Raw genomic sequence first — 23,211 nt, 5'->3', positions numbered from 1 at the left:
CTTTTTTTAAATGTTGTGTTAGCTCGAGGACGGCGCTTGCGCGCATTCATGTCCCGTTGTTCTGCAGCAAAATAGCGCCGGAGGCGGAGCATGCTCAGATTAACCTCCTGCGGTCTCCAAAAAAATGGCGCATGTGGTTGTGCATGCACAGATTGGGATCTCGGCTCAATGACATGCCAAGACCTTGATCTGCACATTTGCAGCCATTTTGCTGGAGGCCGCCAGAGGTTAATCTGAGCATGTGCAACCTCCGGCGCTATTTTGCTGCAGAACAACGGTACATGAATATACGCAAGCGCCGTGGAAGAGCCAAAGACCCTACTCACAAATCTCGCCCCGAGGCACGAAGAGGCTATTGCTCCAAAACTTGTAAAGGTGAATTAAACAACAACCAGGATGCAGATTTTTTCACTACAGGTATCCATTATATCAGGGCCATTATGACCGTATCTTTACTTTAATAGGTTAAATTGTGATGACAGGTTCTCTTTAAAAGTGTAAATGCATTTTTATAAAAAATTTTAATACGTTTTCCCGGGTGCTGAGACCACTTACTGAATGAAGGTTTGAGAATCAGAAAAAACTCACTGGATATTTCTGGCGCTGACAGTGGATGAGGGATGTCCAAAGTCAGGTATTATTGTATTACGAGTTTCGGAGTACTGTTGTATCGGAGGAAGGAGTTGGATCAATCCACGAAACGTTTTAACACAAGAAGAAGTCTTCATCTACCTGACTTTGGACATCCGTCATCCACTGGCAGCGCCCAGAATATGCCACAAGTTTTTTTTTCTGATTCTCAAATCTTCATTTCAGTTCCGGCAGTATAAGCCTAGAAACCAGCGGGCGGCGCTGCAGCTGTCTCTAGTAGACCCGCGCCATTCTCCGGGCGGGACACTCGCGCCATTCTCCGGGCGGGACACTCGCGCCATTCTCCGGGCGGGACACTCGCGCCATTCTCCGGGCGGGACACTCGCGCCATTCTCCGGGCGGGACACTCGCGCCATTCTCCGGGCGGGACACTCGCGCCATTCTCCGGGCGGGACACTCACGTTCGCTATGCATGACCTCCTCAGGTGAGCATGCACAATCTGGTATTGAAACTAGATCTACAGATTCACAAAAGGAGCTCTTAGCCTATTTTTGTATTCCATACTGAATGCAGAAACAAAGAGAAGGAGAGCTCAGAAGAGACTGCTCTCCTCTGAGACTCCACAGACTTTCTATTGAAACTGTCTGTAGGAGAGTGACACCTGGTTCATTGCTTCTGCCCCGGGGGGCAGTGTTGGGGGGTTCTCTGCACCTCCTCTCTCAGCCATCTCAAAACTTTTTTGAAATTTAAAAAGTTTTATCCCAACATTAAAAGTTATCCACATGATATATTGTAGTTCAGAGAGAAGAGAAGGGGGTGATTAGATTGCTGGGACCCCCACTGATCCTTGGAATTGGGCTCTTAAATGTCCCGTCTGATGACAACAATGGCCGTACACGCTCCATTCATTATATACGGGAATGGCGGAAAAGGCCGAGAGCTGAACTCCGCTCCCTCCGGCCAACCCATAGAGAATAAATAGAGTGATGTCACACATACATTTCCATTAAGCACTCAGGAGTGGAAGACGTCTCACCACTGATCATTTATGTTGGGAATAACCCTTTCAGTCTTTTACTTTCTTTTCCAGAAACCATAGTCATTTTAAAAAAAAAAGTTTTAGGAAAGTTGCAAAAAGTTATCAAATCTGCATATGCACGCCCCCCCCTTCCCCATGCACCCACTTCCTCCCTAAAATCCTGAAGACGCAGCCAGGTCTTTTGTGCTGGGTGTAATGTGGATAGACTGCTGCTTCATCGGCTTCCAATGAATTTCGGGCCCTGGAATCCATTGTGAAAGTAATGTATTCAGTGGGACGGTGGGGCGACAATCTTATAAGAAAGCGCCCCCAACTTCTTCTCCTTCTTAAACAAATGGAGCATTGAAGTAAATGTGTGAAAATGGTCCCAGCCCTCACGGACGGACGGGGGGTTCTCACCATTGTCTGCTCTGACAACAGGATAGAATTGCTTACTTACTTGGCAGCAAACTTCACCATCTGCTTGCTCGCACGGTCTCCCACAGCCACCAGGGCCTGGACGTTGAACTGCTGCTGACGTAGGACCAGAAAACACTGCTTTCCTGAGGAGAGGAAACAGAGGACAGGTGGATTGTGAGCTCGGCGGTGGCACAATGTACACAAAGTGGAAAAGCATGGAACCGAAACATAAACAGCGGCATCAAAAAAAGGTCTAAAATAACGGGCAGAAGTCAATGCTGTAAACAGAAAAACTCCGAGGCTGCGGGTTACCAACTTTTGTAGCTGCAACTTTTTTCTTTTTTACACTGTTGTGCTGTCAGAGGCCCCATAGAACTTATACTGATTGTTCATCTTTGGGGGACAGTTTTTCTTTTTTAATTAAATGGACTAAAAATATTGCAATTGGGTTTCATTAATAAAAAATCTTGCACCGTTTGGCTTTTACCGGCTCTTTGTTTCCCTGCACATCCAACTCTGGTCTGTGATCATAAATCAGCTAAAAGGAAAAAAAACAGATATAAAAGAGTTAAAAAAAAGTCTCCAGTTAGACTAAGAATGAGTTTGCTGATGGATTCTTAGTTAACTCACTCTGCAGCCAGCAATGGACAGTGTAGCACAGAGGTTATAGAAAGCAAAAGGTGCAAACGTTGTAAAGAAACCTTATTGCAAAAACGATTTATTTTAGCCTAAATCAAGTATAAGTAAAAAAAACAAACAAAAAACGTTTGATAGAAAATTTGATGCAGGGAGGAGACCAATTATCACGTGGCTCAATCCTCACCTTACTTGTCATCATCATGCACTTGTTTGTAAAGACCTTGCTATATATATATATATATATATATATATATATATATATATATATATATATATATATATATATATATATATATATATATATATATATATATATATATATATATATACACATATATATATATACACACACACAGTACAGACCAGAAGTTTGGACACACCTTCTCATTTAAAGATTTTTCTGTATTTTCATGACTATGAAAATTGTACATTCACACTGAAGGCATCAAAACTATGATTTAACACATGTGGAATTATATACTTAACAAAAAAGTGTGAAACAACTGAAAATATGTCTTATATTCTAGGTTCTTCAAAGTAGCCACCTTTTGCTTTGATGACTGCTTTGCACACTCTTGGCATTCTCTTGATGAGCTTCAAGAGGTAGTCACCGGAAATGGTCTTCCAACAATCTTGAAGGAGTTCCCAGAGATGCTTAGCACTTGTTGGCCCTTTTGCCTTCACTCTGCGGTCCAGCTCACGCCAAACCATCTCGATTGGGTTCAGGTCTGGTGACTGTGGAGGCCAGGTCATCTGGCGTAGCACCCCATCACTCTCCTTCTTGGTCAAATAGCCCTTACACAGCCTGGAGGTGTGTTTGGGGTCATTGTCCTGTTGAAAAATAAATGATGGTCCAACTAAACGCAAACCGGATGGAATAGCATGCCGCTGCAAGATGCTGTGGTAGCCATGCTGGTTCAGTATGCCTTCAATTTTGAATAAATCCCCAACATTGTCACCAGCAAAGCACCCCCACACCATCACACCTCCTCCTCCATGCTTCACGGTGGGAACCAGGCATGTAGAGTCCATCCGTTCACCTTTTCTGCGTCGCACAAAGACACGGTGGTTGGAACCAAAGATCTCAAATTTGGACTCATCAGACCAAAGCACAGATTTCCACTGGTCTAATGTCCATTCCTTGTGTTCTTTAGCCCAAACAAGTCTCTTCTGCTTGTTGCCTGTCCTTAGCAGTGGTTTCCTAGCAGCTATTTTACCATGAAGGCCTGCTGCACAAAGTCTCCTCTTAACAGTTGTTGTAGAGATGTGTCTGCTGCTAGAACTCTGTGTGGCATTGACCTGGTCTCTAATCTGAGCTGCTGTTAACCTGCGATTTCTGAGGCTGGTGACTCGGATAAACTTATCCTCAGAAGCAGAGGTGACTCTTGGTCTTCCTTTCCTGGGGCGGTCCTCATGTGAGCCAGTTTCTTTGTAGCGCTTGATGGTTTTTGCAAATGCACTTGGGGACACTTTCAAAGTTTTCCCAATTTTTCGCACTGACTGACCTTCATTTCTTAAAGTAATGATGGCCCCTCGTTTTTCTTTACTTAGCTGCTTTTTTCTTGCCATAATACAAATTCTAACAGTCTATTCAGTAGGACTATCAGCTGTGTATCCACCAGACTTCTGCACAACACAACTGATGGTCCCAACCCCATTTATAAGGCAAGAAATCCCACGTATTAAACCTGACAGGGCACACCTGTGAAGTGAAAACCATTTCCGGTGACTACCTCTTGAAGCTCATCAAGAGAATGCCAAGAGTGTGCAAAGCAGTCATCAAAGCAAAAGGTGGCTACTTTGAAGAACCTAGAATATAAGACATATTTTCAGTTGTTTCACACTTTTTTGTTAAGTGTATAATTCCACATGTCTTAATTCATAGTTTTGATGCCTTCAGTGTGAATGTACAATTTTCATAGTCATGAAAATACAGAAAAATCTTTAAATGAGAAGGTGTGTCCAAACTTTTGGTCTGTACTGTATCTACTATATAATTGTCTTATCCCGTCTGTCTGTCCTGGAAATCCCGCGTCGCTCATTGGTCTGGCAGTGGCCAATCAGCGCCGCGGGATTTCTGAAAAAAGATGGCGGCCGTTAGCGGCTCATCTGGCGGACGGAGGTCAGCGGCGATGCAGCGGGGAGATGAGCGGCGCTTGCAGCACAACTACCCCGACCGGCGCCGCTGACCTCCACGCGGCTAATGTCGGAAGATCAGCGGCTTGGCCCGCTGATCTCCTGACAGCAAGTGTGAAGGGAGGACCGGGGAGCGGCGCCGCCGGTCGGGATGTTTCTGCTGCGAGCAGCCGCTCATCTCCCGGCTTCTCGCAGCAGAAGGAGCCGCACAGGCAGCGCCGCTCCCCGGTCCTCGCTAATACGGAGCCGCACAAGCAGCGCCGCTCCCGGGCCCACACTAATACGACGCTGATTGGTCGCGGTGGCCGGCCGCGACCAATCAGCGAGATGGGCGGCAAATTTAAACGCCGCTCTGCTGATTAATCGCGGCCGGCCACCGCGACCTATCAGCGAGATGGGCAGCAAATTTAAATGCCGCTGTGCTGATTGGTCGCAGTGGCCGGCCGCGACCAATCAGCGAGATGGGCGGCAAATTTAAACGCCGCTCTGCTGATTAATCGTGGCCGGCCACCGCGACCAATCAGCGATATCGGCGGTAAATTTAAACGCCGCTCTGCTGATTGGTCGCAGTGGCCGGCCGCGACAAATCAGCGATTTTGGCGCCAAATTTAAACAACGTTCTGCTGATTGCGCCCGGTCGGCCGCATACATATTCTAGAATACCCGATGCGTTAGAATCGGGCCACCATCTAGTATATATATATATATATATATATATATATATATATATATATATATATATATATATATATATATATATATATCAATCATTTGATCTGATCTTCTGTAATATATAAATATATATATATATATATATATATATATATATATTTATTTGGAGCAAGGTCTTATACACACACATACATAGAATTTGATATGTTTATATATATATATATATAAATATATATTATATATATACACACACATATACATATATATCTATATGGTCTTCTCATCCATCCTCCCAGTGGATGGCCATGGAACAATGAGGTGGAATAAGATTCTACAGGTGAACAACTGGCTACGTCGATGGTGCCGTCAACAAGGATTTGGATTTCTGGATCACGGAATGAATTACCTATACGATGGACTACTTGCTAGAGATGGGGTGCACCTTACGAAGACTGGAAAACATGTATTTGGAAGTCGCCTTGCTACACTCATCAGAAGAGCTTTAAACTAGAACAATGTGGGAAGGGAAGCAAAAGGCCAGAAAAAGCCATACAGCTGACAAATACTATTGAGATCTCTGCTACTGGAAGTGGAAAGAAAGAACAAAGACAAAAAAATCTAAATAAAAATATGGGAGGAAGAGAAACCAATCACAAACTAAAATGTTTTTATACAAATGCACAAAGCATGGGCAACAAACAAGGAGAATTGGAACTACTAATGCAGGAAAAGGAATATGATGTCATTGGAATCACTGAAACTTGGTGGGACGATACACATAATTGGAATAAAAGGCTAAAAGGATACAACTTATTTGCAAGAAACAGACTTGATAAACGAGGAGGAGGTGTCGCATTGTATGTTAGAAAAGCGTATATCTGCACAGAGATTGAAGCTTCAGAGACTGGGAGTCCTGTGGAAACTGTTTGGGTAAGAATACAAGGAGAGAACAACGGAAAGGACACCATTGTAGGCATTTACTACAGGCTACCTGGGCAAGCTGAAGATATGGATGAACTCTTTATGTATCAAATGACCAAGTTCTCCAAAAAATATGACGTAGTGGTCATGGGAGATTTCAACTATCCAGACATTTGTTGGGAATCTCTCTCAAGTAAAACTAACAGGTCAAGAAAATTCTTATCCTCTCTTGCTGACAACTTTATCTTCCAAAAGGTAGGGGAGAAAACAAGGGGATCTGCTACTTTGGATCTAATCCTTATAAACAGGGAGGAAATGGTTGAGGAGGTAAAGGTGGCTGGGACCCTAGGAGGCAGCGATCATGCGATTATAGAATTTTGGATAACTAGAGGAGGAAGACATGCGAAGACTCAAACTTCAAGGTTAGATTTTAGAAAGGCAGATTTTAAGAGACTCAGAAAGAGAATAGGAGGGATCCAATGGCTGGATGTCCTTAAGGACAAAAATGTCCAGGAAGGATGGGAAATTTTTAAAAATGAGATTCTCAAAGCACAATCGTTAACAATCCCGAAAAGTAGGAAGAATGGGAAGCATTTAAGGAAACCAGGATGGATGAACACAGAACTTAAACACATGCTAAAAAGAAAGAAAGAAATGTTTATTAAATGGAAAGAGGGAGGCATATCTAAAGAAGATTATAATGCAGTCTGCAGATCCTGCAGGGCACGTATCAGGTTAGCTAAAGCTGACAATGAATTAAGGCTTGCAAGAGATGTCAAAAGCAATAAAAAAGGATTTTGGGGGTATGTCAAAAGTAAAAGAAAAGTCAAAGATGCTATAGGATTTTTACAGGATGAAAATGGAGAAATGGTAAGAGAGGATGTTGAGAAGGCCGAACTTTTTAATTCCTATTTTGCATCTGTTTTCTCTCAGAAAGAAAATGTAACATCAACTGATCTTCACTGTCCTTTTAAAGGAATAGAGGAATCCAAGTTATCTGTAAACAGAAAGATTGTGAGGGAATATTTAGCTAACATAAATGAGTTCAAGTCTCCAGGTCCAGATGAATTACACCCCAGAGTACTGAAGGAGATCGTAGAAGAAATTTTAGAACCACTCTCCATAATCTTTGAAAATTCTTGGAGAACAGGAGAAGTCCCAGAAGACTGGAGAAGAGCAAATGTTGTTCCTATCTTCAAAAAGGGGAAGAAGGTGGACCCAGGGAACTATAGGCCGGTGAGTCTGACTTCTATACCAGGAAAGATCTTTGAACAAATTATTAAACAACATGTATGTAAGTACATGGATAAGAATGAAGTGATTAATCAGAGTCAGCATGGGTTTGTAACTAACAAGTCATGTCAGACCAACTTAATTTCCTTCTATGACAGAATCACTGACTGGGTGGATCAGGGAAATGCTGTAGATATAGTATATCTTGACTTCAGCAAAGCATTTGACAAAGTATCTCACACCATCCTTATTGAAAAAATGACCAAGTATGCAATGGACCAGGCAACTGTTAGGTGGATTCAAAACTGGCTTAGTGATCGGACTCAAAGGGTGGTTGTAAATGGCTTCACATCCAGCTGGATGAATGTCTCAAGTGGGGTACCACAGGGCTCCGTCCTGGGACCTGTATTGTTCAACATCTTTATCAATGATTTAGATGAAGGAATTGAGGGTAAACTGATTAAATTTGCTGATGACACAAAGCTAGGAGGGATAGCTAATACTAGAGAAGAGAGAGAGAGGATTCAAAAAGACCTAAATAAACTGGAGCAATGGGCAGCAACCAACAGAATGGTTTTTAACAGGGAAAAATGCAAAGTACTACATCTGGGCAATAAAAATGAAAAAAGCATATACAGAATGGGAGGAATAGAGCTAAGCAACAGTACATGTGAAAAAGACTTAGGTATACTAATAGATCATAGACTGAACATGAGTCAACAGTGTGATGCAGCAGCAAAAAAGGCAAATACAATTCTGGGATGTATTAACAGAAGCATACAGTCTAGATCACGTGAAGTCATTATCGGTCTTTACTCCTCTTTGGTCAGACCTCATCTGGAATACTGTGTACAGTTTTGGGCACCACATTTTAAAAAAGACATAGACAAACTGGAGCAAGTTCAGAGAAGAGCGACCAGAATGGTGACTGGTCTGCAAACCATGTCCTATGAGGAACGGTTGCAGGATTTGGGAATGTTTAGCTTGCAAAAAAGAAGACTGAGAGGAGACTTAATAGCTGTCTACAAATATGTCAAGGGCTGTCACATTGTAGAAGGATCATCTTTATTCTCATTTGCACAAGGAAAGACTAGAAGCAATGGGATGAAACTAAATGGGAGGAGACACAGATTAGATATTAGAAAAAACTTTTTGACAGTTAGGGTGATTAATGAGTGGAACAGGCGGCCACGAGAGGTGGTGAGTTCTCCTTCAATGGACGTCTTCAAACAGAGGCTGGACAGACATCTGTCTGAGATGATCTAGTGAATCCTGCTTTGAGCCGGGGGTTGGACCAGATGACCCAGGAGGTCCCTTCCAACTCTACCATTCTATGATTCTATGATCTATATACACACACATACATAGAATTTGATATGTTTTTATATATATATATATATATATATATATATATATATATATATATATATATATATATATATATATATATATATATATATATATATATATATATATACACACACACATATACATATATATCTATACACACACACACATATACATATATATCTATCTCATTTGATTTTTTTCTGTTTTACACTTTATTACCCTTTTCCCCAAATATATAGTTATATATAATATTGGGAAAAAAGCGATAAAGTATATATAACAAAAAAAAAAAAAAATCAAACTTTGTTAACTTACAATATTAAAACTTTAGAAGTTTTCTTCTATTCAGGCAGCGCTCGATACCTCCATCCATCCTATATTTGAGCATGCTCAACACCTCTTCTTGGAATCGCTGCGGGGTCCCAAAGGTCGGACCCCCAGCGATTATGAATTTGTTCCCAATCTTAATTTCTTAACTTGCCATAACCCTTTTAAAAGGGTATATTCACTCAAGACATTTATGGTACAGGAAATGTCTGATAGGAGCAGATCAGACCCGAATCTATCTCGTGGCCACTGATCTCTCTCCATTCACTTCTATGTATTATTTCCAAAAACAGTCGAGCTCGCTTGGCATGTGCCCACCTCTACACTTACAGCGGCACGAGATGGTGTCTGCTTCTTTAGGTAAAGCGTGGCTCCCAGAGGTGCGACCAGCATCTATCAGACACTTACAACCTTTCCTATGACTACAGGGAATATTCCTTCGATAGGGATTGGAGAAATAATTTCTACAAGTATTTTGATGAATTTCATGTTTTTTTTTTTTTTTATTTTTTTTACGTCCACAGCCGCTTTCAAAATCCTGCTAGAAACAAAGAACGGCAACGTCGCCCGTTCCCGCAGCTGAAGATCTACGGGTTCAGGCCCAGGCTCCCTCACCCAAGTGCTTGGTAGAATTAAGACTGGCAGGTAAGGTGAGGCTTCGACTAATTAAACAGTGCAATAAACCCCAAAGCATTGCATAAAATAAATTATCCTGGTGATTCTTCAGCCCGCCGGGTGCAGCAGCAGCAGACGGACGACACCACTTCCTCCGCAGTCACTCAGCGCAGCAGACAATCACAAATGGCAGATACCCTTTTCTATTACAATGGGGTTTGGGGCCGGGACAGTTTAAGAATGTTTTTTTTTTTTTGCAGGACTAAAACAACAACATGACATTTGGGAAATGTGCGCCACGCCTGCAGAGCACAGAGAATGGGTGGTCAAGTAATAGGGTGGGGGGTGAATGTCATTTTACTGCCAAGCTGAGAATTATGTCCTAAGTTTTACTCCTACGTCTAAATTACTGAACTGAAAAAAGACCTTTGACGTTAACGTGATGAGAAGATACGGCTAACAAGGAGAATAAAATATATATATATATATATATATATTACTATACAATTCCTTTTGTAATCCTTGCTTTTAAAGAGACAGAACTTAACTTAATTCTTTATATAAGTTGCAGAAGGTCATTTTTTTTAAATTTAGTTTTTAACTACGAGGTTTTTTTTACTGACATTATTTAAGCAAACATATACCTTAATGACTAGTTTTTAATATTATATTTTTAAAAAAAAAAAAAAAAACACAGCAATTCAGCCATTCTTTAATTTATTAAACATAATCTTCCTTTTTTTTTGGGTCCAACCAGGGAATTTGAACCAGTAATCAACACATTGTATTCCAGGCAGATGCTAACGGCAGCACTGGGACCCTCGTTTACATTGGTACCCTGCGATCATGTCTCTTGGTGCCGATGTCCAGACAGAAGATACTCCATCCCTCTGTTAAACTCCTTAGATGCTGTGGTCACTTTTGATTGCACCATCTAAGGGGTTAAACTGCCAGGATCGGAGCAAACTTGGAAGCAGCAGAACCCACGAGATCATCAATCCAGATGTAAAGGGGGTGCCTTGTTTAATCACAGTATAATAAGACGTTCTGCAACTCCTTGCCATTTCAAGATCTCTGCCTGCTGCCAGTGAATGCAAAAATTTGTTATTGGACTGCAAGACTGAAAACCTGTACAGACCCTAATACTTCTCACAGCAGAGTATTTGCTGCAATTGCATCAATCCTCAGCTTGGACTCCAGGCTGAAACTTACCTCCTCGCATCATTGATTGATGCACTCAGCTTACAAAGGATTGTTCTGCCGTCACCCGTCTCCCAGACGCATCAGTAAAAGTTCAGTCTCGTTTTTGCGCCACTTTTATAACCAGTCCATTTTGCCATTGCTAGATAATCAAGACCGGGGCCTTATAAAGCGAGACAGTGACCCTTCCAGTGTAACGAGACAGTGACCCTTCCAGTGTAAAAAGACAGTGACCCTTCCAGTGTAACGAGACAGTGACCCTTCCAGTGTAACGAGACAGTGACCCTTCCAGTGTAACGAGACAGTGACCCTTCCAGTGTAACGAGACAGTGACCCTTCCAGTGTAACGAGACAGTGACCCTTCCAGTGTAACGAGACAGTGACCCTTCCAGTGTAACGAGACAGTGACCCTTCCAGTGTAACGAGACAGTGACCCTTCCAGTGTAACGAGACAGTGACCCTTCCAGTGTAACGAGACAGTGACCCTTCCAGTGTAACGAGACAGTGACCCTTCCAGTGTAACGAGACAGTGACCCTTCCAGTGTAACGAGACAGTGACCCTTCCAGTGTAACGAGACAGTGACCCTTCCAGTGTAACGAGACAGTGACCCTTCCAGTGTAACGAGACAGTGACCCTTCCAGTGTAACGAGACAGTGACCCTTCCAGTGTAACGAGACAGTGACCCTTCCAGTGTAACGAGACAGTGACCCTTCCAGTGTAACGAGACAGTGACCCTTCCAGTGTAACGAGACAGTGACCCTTCCAGTGTAACGAGACAGTGACCCTTCCAGTGTAACGAGACAGTGACCCTTCCAGTGTAACGAGACAGTGACCCTTCCAGTGTAACGAGACAGTGACCCTTCCAGTGTAACGAGACAGTGACCCTTCCAGTGTAACGAGACAGTGACCCTTCCAGTGTAACGAGACAGTGACCCTTCCAGTGTAACGAGACAGTGACCCTTCCAGTGTAACGAGACAGTGACCCTTCCAGTGTAACGAGACAGTGACCCTTCCAGTGTAACGAGACAGTGACCCTTCCAGTGTAACGAGACAGTGACCCTTCCAGTGTAACGAGACAGTGACCCTTCCAGTGTAACGAGACAGTGACCCTTCCAGTGTAACGAGACAGTGACCCTTCCAGTGTAACGAGACAGTGACCCTTCCAGTGTAACGAGACAGTGACCCTTCCAGTGTAACGAGACAGTGACCCTTCCAGTGTAACGAGACAGTGACCCTTCCAGTGTAACGAGACAGTGACCCTTCCAGTGTAACGAGACAGTGACCCTTCCAGTGTAACGAGACAGTGACCCTTCCAGTGTAACGAGACAGTGACCCTTCCAGTGTAACGAGACAGTGACCCTTCCAGTATAACGAGACAATGACCCTTCCAGTATACCATATGGAAAGATCAGACTGATGCAATTCACTCCATGTAGAGGAGCCACACGAGCACTTACCCTTTGCTCTGCTGGTGTGGACCCTGGCACGGACCCAGACGGTTTCATCCGCTTTCTGCAGCGTCAGGTCTTTCACTCTCATGAGGACCCTCTCTGGACGATAAAAAGAAAGAGAAATCATGGCTGTCATAGGTTTTTTATCTCCAGGTGCTGACTCAGCTTCACCCGATGCAACGCAAGCCCCTGTCTGCAAACCACTAAGGAAAACTGTACAGAGAAGGGGAAAGGTTGGCAAAGATTACATGAAATATTGGGCTTTTTTTTGCAGCGAAAGAACTTTCTTTTTTGCAATGATTTGCCCCAATGAGATGCACAGAAACAATAAGTATAATGATAAGCGTTTGGGGTCCACTTTTCCCCTTTAACCTCTGCATGTGATACTCTGTGGCCCCTCTGTGAAGCAGGACTGCTCTGTCTCCCCATTCACCTGCACAGGTGAGACCCATCGAAGAACGTGGCTTCCTGCGGGGACACGCACAGTAATTAATCCTGGCTGCGCCGGCGGAGAGCGGCGCCTGGAATTCCCCGCATAGCTCCTGGCTGTTACTAATAAAAGGCGATTCAATTATTTGCAGGTTTAATCTTTCTGCATTAACGGTCGACTTCCCATTATTAACATTTTCCGTTATGAATCGCAAATAACAGATTCCAACATGCAAAATCTAATTATGAAGTAACATCCCCAGAGCCGGGAATTTATAGGGAGACGGGACCAGACGCAGCCAATCTGTGCTATAACCCGAGCACAATGACCTCAGGGCGGTGCGAGGAATCCTGCTCAAATATCACCGAAAAAAAGTGCATACTCGCATTTACAATGCCTTAAAGAGGTTAGTCCCAAAATAACATGTTGTCCCCTATTCTCAGGATAAGGGATAAACTTGCTGATCACTGGGGGTCTGACCGCTGGGACCGCCAATGAACCCAACATCTAGGCTCTGCAGGTCTGCCCTGAAAGGATCGGAGCTCTGCATGTGCAGCCTCTGCTCCATTCATTGTCTATAGGACTGCCAAGTGCAGCGCTCGGATGTTTCCATAGACAATGAATGGAGCAGAGGTCAGGACGGGGCTACTGAGCTCCATTCTCAGGGTTCAGAGACCTGCAGAGATCAGCAAGTTACAGCCTATCCTGAGGATAGAGGATAACTTCAAGATTGGAAAAACATAGCTGCTTTCTTTCAGAAACAGCACCACCCCTGAGTATGAGCCATGTGTGGTATTACAGCTCAGCTTCATTCACTTCAATGGAGCCAAGTAGCAACACCAGACACAACCATGGTCAGCAGTGGCGCTGTTTCTGAAAGTAAGCAACTAAGGTATTCTAACCTTGGACGACTCCTTTAAGGCAAGGGCTCCATGCTGTCTAACCGCGTGTGTTAATCATATGACTGCACATTAAAGGGATTGTCTTAAGTCTGCTCTTTAGGAGCGCAGGGCTCCTTTGCCTCCGGAGCTTTCTGTTTGCCGGTGGCAATGAGCTTCTGATGATTGACAGCTTGGACCACCAGCATGGCAGACATGCTGGCCCAAGCTGTGCGCTCTCCCATGCTCCTAGCACAGACAGCTTTGCCTTTACAGCATTGGGGGAGACCAGGGACAGGAAACCTGTCTGAAACTGGTGATCAAACTATCTTCAGAGCAGCGCTCTCAATCTGTACTGAAAACAGCTTGCAAGCGTGCGCTCCTTGCCTGATACCAGTCACTGCAGAGGTGGCCGGTAATCAAGGCAACGAAAAGGAAAGTATTAAGTTACAAAATCCCTCCGTTCTTGAGAACCTTTTTAACAAGAGGTACATCGCAAAGTTGCTTGTTTTCACACTTTGCAGTCTTAGGTACATCGCAAAGTTGCTTGTTTTCACACTTTGCAGTCTTAACCATTTACTAACATGAGACCCCTTTAAACGGCACGGCTATATTTTTTGCTATTGCATGCAATGTCGCTCTATGCAGGGATCCAGCGGCTGTGAAACTACAACTCCCAGAATGCCCTGCTGGTCTCAGGCTGCGGAAAGTGCTGCGGGCTGCTTCTCTTAGAAGATTGCATTATTTGTGGGCATCCTACAATTGGAGGCAACACATCACGTGGGAGTTTGTGCCTTGCAACGTCACGGCTTATCAGGTGTAAAGATGGAGACGGAGCGGCACCTGGATATTGAACGGACGCACCTGGTTTGTCTTGAGACTGGATCATTGCAGAAACGCCATATCTGTCCTTGGCAAAGTCCTGTAAACAGAGAAAATATAAAATACACAAGTAACTGACACAGAGAGGACATAAAAAACTACAAAAACCCAGAAAACTGAGCAGCACAGTCACCATGAGCGACCGCTGCCAACAATCCGTCATTAATACATTGTTCATATTGTGACACGACCGCTCCAAAATTATCCTGAGAGGGGGGGGAAGAGAAACATGGCCAAGACCGCTGACTTGGAGGCTCCTCATCCTCTACAAGACAGGTTCTTCCACTGCTGCTGCCAAAGATCAGACTGCAAATCCTGCCACAGCTGGAACCAAACTGACACCGGGGACTACTACCACTATGCCGAATCCTCCACCAGCAGAATAGTGAGTGCAGCTCTGGGGTATAATACAGGATGTAACTCAGGATCAGTAATGTAATGTATGTACACAGTGACTGCACCAGCAGAATAGTGAGTGCAGCTCTGGAGTATAATACAGGATGTAACTCAGGATCAGTAATGTAATGTATGTACACAGTGACTGCACCAGCAGAATAGTGAGTGCAGCTCTGGAGTATAATACAGGATGTAACTCAGGATCAGTACAGGATCAGTAATGTAATGTATGTACACAGTGACTGCACCAGCAGAATAGTGAGTGCAGCTCTGGAGTATAATACAGAATGTAACTCAGTATCAGTAATGTAATGTATGTACACAGTGACTGCACCAGCAGAATAGTGAGTGCAGCTCTGGAGTATAATACAGGATGTAACTCAGGATCAGTAATGTAATGTATGTACACAGTGACTGCACCAGCAGAATAGGGAGTGCAGCTCTGGGGTATAATACAGGATGTAACTCAGGATCAGTAATGTAATGTATGTACATAGTGACTGCACCAGCAGAATAGTGAATGCAGCTCTGCAGTATAATACAGGATGTAACTCAGGATCCGTAATGTAATGTATGTACACATTGACTGCACCAGCAGAATAGTGAGTGCAGCTCTGGAGTATAATACAGAATGTAACTCAGGGTCAGTAATGTAATGTATGTACACAGTGACTGCACCAGCAGAATAGTGAGTGCAGCTCTGGCGTATAATACAGGATGTAACTCAGGATCAGTGATGTAATGTATGTACACACTGACTCCACCAGCAGAATAGTGAGTGCAGCTCTGCAGTATAATACAGGATGTAACTCAGGATCAGTAATGTAATGTATGTACACAGTGACTGCACCAGCAGAATAGTGAGTGCAGCTCTGGAGTATAATACAGAATGTAACTCAGGGTCAGTAATGTAATGTATGTACACAGTGACTCCACCAGCAGAATAGTGAGTGCAGCTCTGGAGTATAATACAGGATGTAACTCAGGATCAGTAATGTATGCACACAGTGACTGCACCAGCAGAATAGTGAGTGCAGCTCTGGAGTATAATACAGGATGTAACTCAGGATCAGTGATGTAATGTGTGTACACAGTCACTGCACCAGCAGAATAGTGAGTGCAGCTCTGGAGTATAATACAGGATGTAACTCAGGATCAGTACAGGGTCAGTGATGTAATGTGTGTACACAGTCACTGCACCAGCAGAATAGTGAGCGCAGCTCTGGAGTATATTACAGGATGTAACTCAGGATCAGTAATGTAATGTATGTACACAGTGACTGCACCAGCAGAATAGTGAGTGCAGCTCTGGTGTATAATACACGATGTAACTCAGGATAAGTAATGTATGTACACAGTGACTGCACCAGCAGAATAGTGAGTGCAGCTCTGGAGTATAATACAGAATGTAACTCAGGGCCAGTAATGTAATGTAATGTATGTACACAGTGACTGCACCAGCAGAATAGTGAGTGCAGCTCTGGAGTATAATACAGGATGTAATTCAGGGTCTGTAATGTAATGTATGTACACAGTGACTCCACCAGCAGAATAGGAGTGCAGCTCTGGAGTATAATACAGAATGTAACTCAGGGTCAGTAATGTAATGTATGTACACAGTGACTGCACCAGCAGAATAGTGAGCACAGCTTTGGAGTATAATACAGGATGTAACTCAGGGTCAGTAATGTAATGTATGTACACAGTGACTCCACCAGCAGAATAGTGAGTGCAGCTCTGGAGTATAATACGACCCCCCTCTCTGATGTCTGTATACCTTGATAAGGCCTTATAGACAGAGGTTGTGTGAATTGCTGCAGGGATCCAGCACATGTCTTTGTGATAACACAATAACTGTGATAATAACAATAAGCATTTATTCTATTATGATAACAGGATCTGCAGTGACACCTGCCCCCTGTGATAACCACAATTGAAGGTGCAATAAACACCTCCCCGGAGCAGCTGACACATCGCCTCTTACCTCTCCTTCATCCGCTTGCTGCTCTGAGGCCTGAAGTAATCAGAAAAAAAAACAAAATCAATGATAGAAAAGATGCTGGAAACAAACGTTGTTTACGGTTTTTATTCCACCAATATATTTAAAATAATATTTGACATAGAAGCCATTCCTTCCCAATGTACAAAACTTTAAATTCTGTATTTTTTTATGATAAATTATTATACATAATACATGAATAAGGGAACAGATAACGGGGTATTACTATCTGATAGAGAAATGGCGTATCGATAGAATATACCGTCACTTTACGATCGGGGGGGTGGGGTGGTAGGTCTGAACACTAAGACCCCCAGTCAATGAAGACGCCATCAGCAGTGATTTGGGGCTTCAGCTTCTTCACAGTTTTTCCCCCTTTATTATAGATTTTTCTTTTGCATCTAACAAAAAATATATTTTTTTATCATTTTGATACTTTTTTTTTTCGATTAGAGAACTTTTAAAACATTTTTATTTTATTCCAATTGTTATTATTTTTGGAATATGTACATGTATTTTAATGCGTTTCTCCAGGTACAGTCTAAAAGGCCATCTAACAGGACCGCCATGGGGGCCTTTAATAAGGCTGGGGTGGTGCCTTAAATCTAACTACAGTCACAGAGCTGAAAACTGGGGGGGGGCAACATTGCTATTAGAAGGTGTAGAATTTTTTTTTCTTCATTTAACGACAGCAAGCAGAGATCTTAAAGGGGTTTTACGTCCCTTTCTGAAAGTTTACATGAAGTTCCAGTGTGGGAAAAGAATAAAAAAAAATGCATGTACTCGTCTATCGATCCCCTGCTACTTCTCTGTCCAGAGGCCCTGCTCCTCATTGTCTCCTATCTTTCGCGGTGTGGTCGGCGCTTGACAGCTGCAGCCAATCGCGGGGGACACTGTTTGGCTGCAGCAGCCACATGCAGAAGAGAAGGAGAGGAAACTGATGAGGTATATGGCCAGTGGGATGGAGAAGCAGCAGGGTACCTATAGGCGAGTATGTTCTTTTTCTTATTTCTATGCAGCACTTTAAACCCCTTTAAATTGTTGAAGTGCTGAAGTACAGAGTGCACTAGAAAGTTTTAAAACTTTTCATTACTTTATAAATCTATCATTTCCTCTGGCCGTTTCCAAAACTGGACTGCAGCATCAGACTACATATCGTGAGTTTGTAGTCTGTTACCATAGAGACACATTCACATTGGTCTGGATAGGAGCTGCAGACACAAAACGGTTGCAGATTATTTTAGATGCATTGTAGCGATGCTCTTTATATGGGTTTTTCTGCACTGATCTCCATAGATCTGGTCCATCAGAGGGGCGGCGGTGACCAATGTGCTCCACACGACACCTTTCACCAGGACTATACTGTATATGACGATGGGGGGATACGGTGGTTGTTTATTGTGTGCACCATTGTTTTGTCAGGGTGTTTGTGTAAGGACTGACCAGCTTGGCTTGCTTCTCAGCTTTCTTTGCTGCCTTCTCGGCTTCCTTCTGTTGTTTCTTCTGCGCTTTCTTGGACTGCGCCTGGTCCTCGGCCGCACTGCAAAGCACAAAGCGAGAATAGAGAGTGATGCCGGCGTGCAGGGTGATATGACAAGGCCACCGCGCCGCTTCCATCTGCTATTTATTCCACTTCCTATAGGAAGTTTTTCAGTCAGTGGGAACCCCGGAGCCATTCATAGTATCGGGGCTGAGCAGGGGGAAGGGAGCGCAAGTCCTTTGTTTGGTGGAAGGATTTGTTCGGTTTCTCTCCATTCATTCAAACTGTTTTTTTTTTCTCTCTTCCAGAAAATAAAAACAGGAAATTTCTAGGGAAGCAAAAGCTTGGAAATAATAATGGGAGATTTCTTTTAACGAGTATTGCAAACACAAAACGAAGAAGTATCCTCTTCCAATTAGGACGCTGACAATGGCCGTGTCTCATGCCAACCCGTATGACTGTGACCCTAATGTGACACAATCTATGATTTAGGGGCAGGGGCTGAAATAAACCTGTCAGCAGAATCCTAACTCTAATTCCACTAGGCCGATATAGTATTATACCTCAGAGCTGCACTCACTATTCTGCTATTCTGTCACTTTGTACATACATTACTTTACTGATCCTGAGTTACATGCTGTATTATACTCCAGAGCTGCACTCACTATGTACATACATTACATTAATTATTCTGTACTGATCCTGAGTTACAGTGGTGGCCAAAAGTATTGGCACCCCTGCAATTCTGTCAGATAATACTCAGTTTCTTCCTGAAAATGATTGCAATCACAAATTCTTTGGTCTTATTATCTTCATTTAATTTGCTTGCAAGGAAAAAAACACAAAAGAGAATGAAGCAAAAATCAAATCATTGATCATTTCACACAAAACTCCAAAAATGGGCCAGACAAAAGTATTGGCACCCTCAGCCTAATACTTGGTAGCACAACCTTTAGCCAAAATAACTGCGAACAACCGCTTCCCGTAGCCATCAATGAGTTTCTTACAATGCTCTGCTGGAATTGTAGACCATTCTTCTTTGGCAAACTGCTCCAGGTCCCTGATATTTGAAGGGTGCCTTCTCCAAACTGCCATTTTGAGATCTCTCCACAGGTGTTCTATGGGATTCAGGTCTGGACTCATTGCTGGCCACCTTAGAAGTCTCCAGTGCTTTCTCTAAAACCATTTTATAGTGCTTTTGGAAGTGTGTTTTGGGTCATTGTCCTGCTGGAAGACCAATGACCTCTGAGGGAGACCCAGCTTTCTCACACTGGGTCCTACATTATGCTGCAAAATTTGTTGGTAGTCTTCAGACTTCATAATGCCATGCACACGGTCAAGCAGTCCAGTGCCAGAGGCAGCAAAGCAACCCCAAAACATCAGGGAACCTCCGCCATGTTTGACTGTAGGGACCGTGTTCTTTTCTTTGAATGCCTCTTTTTTTTTCCTGTACACTCTATGTTGATGCTTTTTCCCAAAAAGCTCTACTTTTGTCTCATCTGACCAGAGAACATTCTTCCAAAACGTTTTAGGCTTTCTCAGGTAAGTTTTGGCAAACTCCAGCCAGGCTTTTTTATGTCTCGGGGTAAGAAGTGGGGTCTTCCTGGGTATCCTACCATACAGTCCCTTTTCATTCAGACGCCGACGGATAGTACGGGTTGACACTGTTGTACCCTCGGACGGCAGGGCAGCTTGAACTTGTTTGGATGTTAGTCGAGGTTCTTTATCCACCATCCGCACAATCTTGCGTTGATATCTCTCGTCAATTTTTCTTTTCCGTCCACATCTAGGGAGGTTAGCCACAGTGCCATGGGCTTTAAGCTTCTTGATGACACTGCGCACGGAAGACACAGGAACATTCAGGTCTTTGGAGATGGACTTGTAGCCTTGAGATTGCTCATGCTTCCTCACAATTTGGTTTCTCAAGTCCTCAGACAGTTCTTTGGTCTTCTTTCTTTTCTCCATGCTCAATGTGGTACACACAAGGACACAGGACAGAGGTTGAGTCAACTTTAATCCATGTTAACTGGCTACAAGTGTGATTTAGTTATTGCCAACACCTGTTAGGTGCCACAGGTAAGTTACAGGTGCTGTTAATTACACGAATTAGAGAAGCATCACATGATTTTTCAAACAGTGCCAATACTTTTGTCCACCCCCTTTTTAGGTTTGGTGTGGAATTATATCCAATTTGGTTTTAGGACAATTCTTTTTGTGTTTTTTCATTGAAGACAAATTAAATGAAGATAATAATACCAAAGAATTTGTGATTGCAATTATTTTCAGGAAGAAACTGAGTATTATCTGACAGAATTGCAGGGGCGCCAATACTTTTGGCCACAACTGTACATCCTGTATTATACTCCAGAGCTGCACTCACTATTCTGCTGGTGCAGTCACTGTGTACATACATTACATTACTGATCCTGTACTGATCCTGAGTTACCTCCTATATTATTCCCCTGAGCAGCACTCACCATTCTGCTGGTGCAGTCACTGTGTACATACATTACATTACTGATCCTGTACTGATCCTGAGTTACATCCTGTATTATACTCCAGAGCTGCACTCACTATTCTGCTGGTGCAGTCACTGTGTACATACATTACATTACTGATCCTGTACTGATCCTGAGTTACCTCCTATATTATTCCCCAGAGCAGCACTCACTATTCTGCGGGTGCAGTCACTGTGTACATACATTACATTACTGATCCTGTACTGATCCTGAGTTACATCCTGTATTATACCCCAGAGCTGCACTCACTATTCTGCTGGTGCAGTCACTGTATACATACATTACATTACTGATCCTGAGTTACATCCTGTATTATACTCCAGAGCTGCACTCACTATTCTGCTGGTGCAGTCCCTGTGTACATACATTACATTACTGATCCTGAGTTACATCCTGTATTATACTCCAGAGCTGCACTCACTATTCTGCTGGTGCAGTCACTGTGTACATACATTACATTACTGATCCTGTACTGATCCTGAGTTACATCCTGTATTATACCCCAGAGCTGCACTCACTATTCTGCTGGTGCAGTCACTGTATACATACATTACATTACTGATCCTGAGTTACATCCTGTATTATACTCCAGAGCTGCACTCACTATTCTGCTGGTGCAGTCACTGTGTACATACATTACATTACTGATCCTGTACTGATCCTGAGTTACATCCTGTATTATACCCCAGAGCTGCACTCACTATTCTGCTGGTGCAGTCACTGTGTACATACATTACATTACTGATCCTGAGTTACATCCTGTATTATACTCCAGAGCTGCACTCACTATTCTGCTGGTGCAGTCACTGTGTACATACATTACATTACTGATCCTGTACTGATCCTGAGTTACCTCCTATATTATTCCCCAGAGCAGCACTCACTATTCTGCGGGTGCAGTCACTGTGTACATACATTACATTACTGATCCTGTACTGATCCTGAGTTACATCCTGTATTATACCCCAGAGCTGCACTCACTATTCTGCTGGTGCAGTCACTGTGTACATACATTACTGATCCTGTACTGATCCTGAGTTACATCCTGTATTATACTCCAGAGCTGCACTCACTATTCTGCTGGTGCAGTCACTATGTACATACATTACATTACTGACCCTGAGTTACATCTTGTATTATACTCCAGAGCTGCACTCACTATTCTGCTGATGCAGTCACTGTGTACATACATTACATTACTGATCCTGTACTGATCCTGAGTTACATCCTGTATTATACCCCAGAGCTGCACTCACTATTCTGCTGGTGCAGTCACTGTGTACATACATTACTGATCCTGTACTGATCCTGAGTTACCTCCTGTATTATACTCCAGAGCTGCACTCACTATTCTGCTGGTGCAGTCACTGTGTACATACATTACATTACTGATCCTGTACTGATCCTGAGTTACATCCTGTATTATACCCCAGAGCTGCACTCACTATTCTGCTGGTGCAGTCACTGTGTACATACATTACTGATCCTGTACTGATCCTGAGTTACATCCTGTATTATACTCCAGAGCTGCACTCACTATTCTGCTGATGCAGTCACTGTGTACATACATTACATTACTGATCCTGTACTGATCCTGAGTTACATCCTGTATTATACACCAGAGCTGCACTCACTATTCTGCTTGTGCAGTCACTTTGTATAAGATTACACATTTCCTTTGTATATTAGATAGATAGATAGATAGATAGATATTGTCATTTTTTACATTTTAAAAATTACAAAAAGGAAAATGAGCCGATACAAAAGTTTGGGCACCCTTGGAGATTTGTGTGCTCAGATAACTTTGACCAAGGTTCAGACTTTAATTCGCCGGGTAGGGTTATGTCTTGTTCACTATCATCATTAGGAAAAGCCAGTGATGCAAATTTCACAGCTTTACAAAAACTCAGCCTCCTCTAACCTTGTGCCAAAACACAGCAGTCATGGGTTCTTCTAAGCAGCTGCCGAGCACTCTGAAAATGGTGGAGGCCACAAGCAGGAGAAGGCTATAAGAAGATAGCAAAGCGTTTTCAAGTCGCCTTTTCCTCAGTT

General features: G+C 43.2%; 1 protein-coding gene across 2 annotated transcripts in view; it reads right to left on the bottom strand.

Moving 5' to 3' along the window:
- DARS1 (aspartyl-tRNA synthetase 1) overlaps nucleotides 1-23,211 on the bottom strand; it is an 84,779-nt gene that overhangs the window by 40,443 nt on the left and 21,125 nt on the right. For both annotated transcript variants that reach the window (XM_073647259.1, XM_073647257.1), the window contains exons 2-6: nucleotides 18,604-18,700; nucleotides 17,146-17,175; nucleotides 14,748-14,805; nucleotides 12,582-12,674; nucleotides 2,071-2,173 (exon numbers count right to left, since the gene is read on the bottom strand). In XM_073647259.1, coding sequence (XP_073503360.1) covers nucleotides 2,071-2,173; nucleotides 12,582-12,674; nucleotides 14,748-14,805; nucleotides 17,146-17,175; nucleotides 18,604-18,700 — 381 coding nt within the window. The remainder of the gene's footprint in view (nucleotides 1-2,070; nucleotides 2,174-12,581; nucleotides 12,675-14,747; nucleotides 14,806-17,145; nucleotides 17,176-18,603; nucleotides 18,701-23,211) is intronic.

This window comes from Phyllobates terribilis, unplaced genomic scaffold (genome assembly GCF_046119375.1).
Source record: "Phyllobates terribilis strain yellow unplaced genomic scaffold, ASM4611937v1 Scaffold_9__5_contigs__length_417890890, whole genome shotgun sequence".
Taxonomy (NCBI): Eukaryota; Metazoa; Chordata; class Amphibia; order Anura; family Dendrobatidae; genus Phyllobates; species Phyllobates terribilis.
This window is presented reverse-complemented; position numbering and strand designations above follow the sequence as displayed.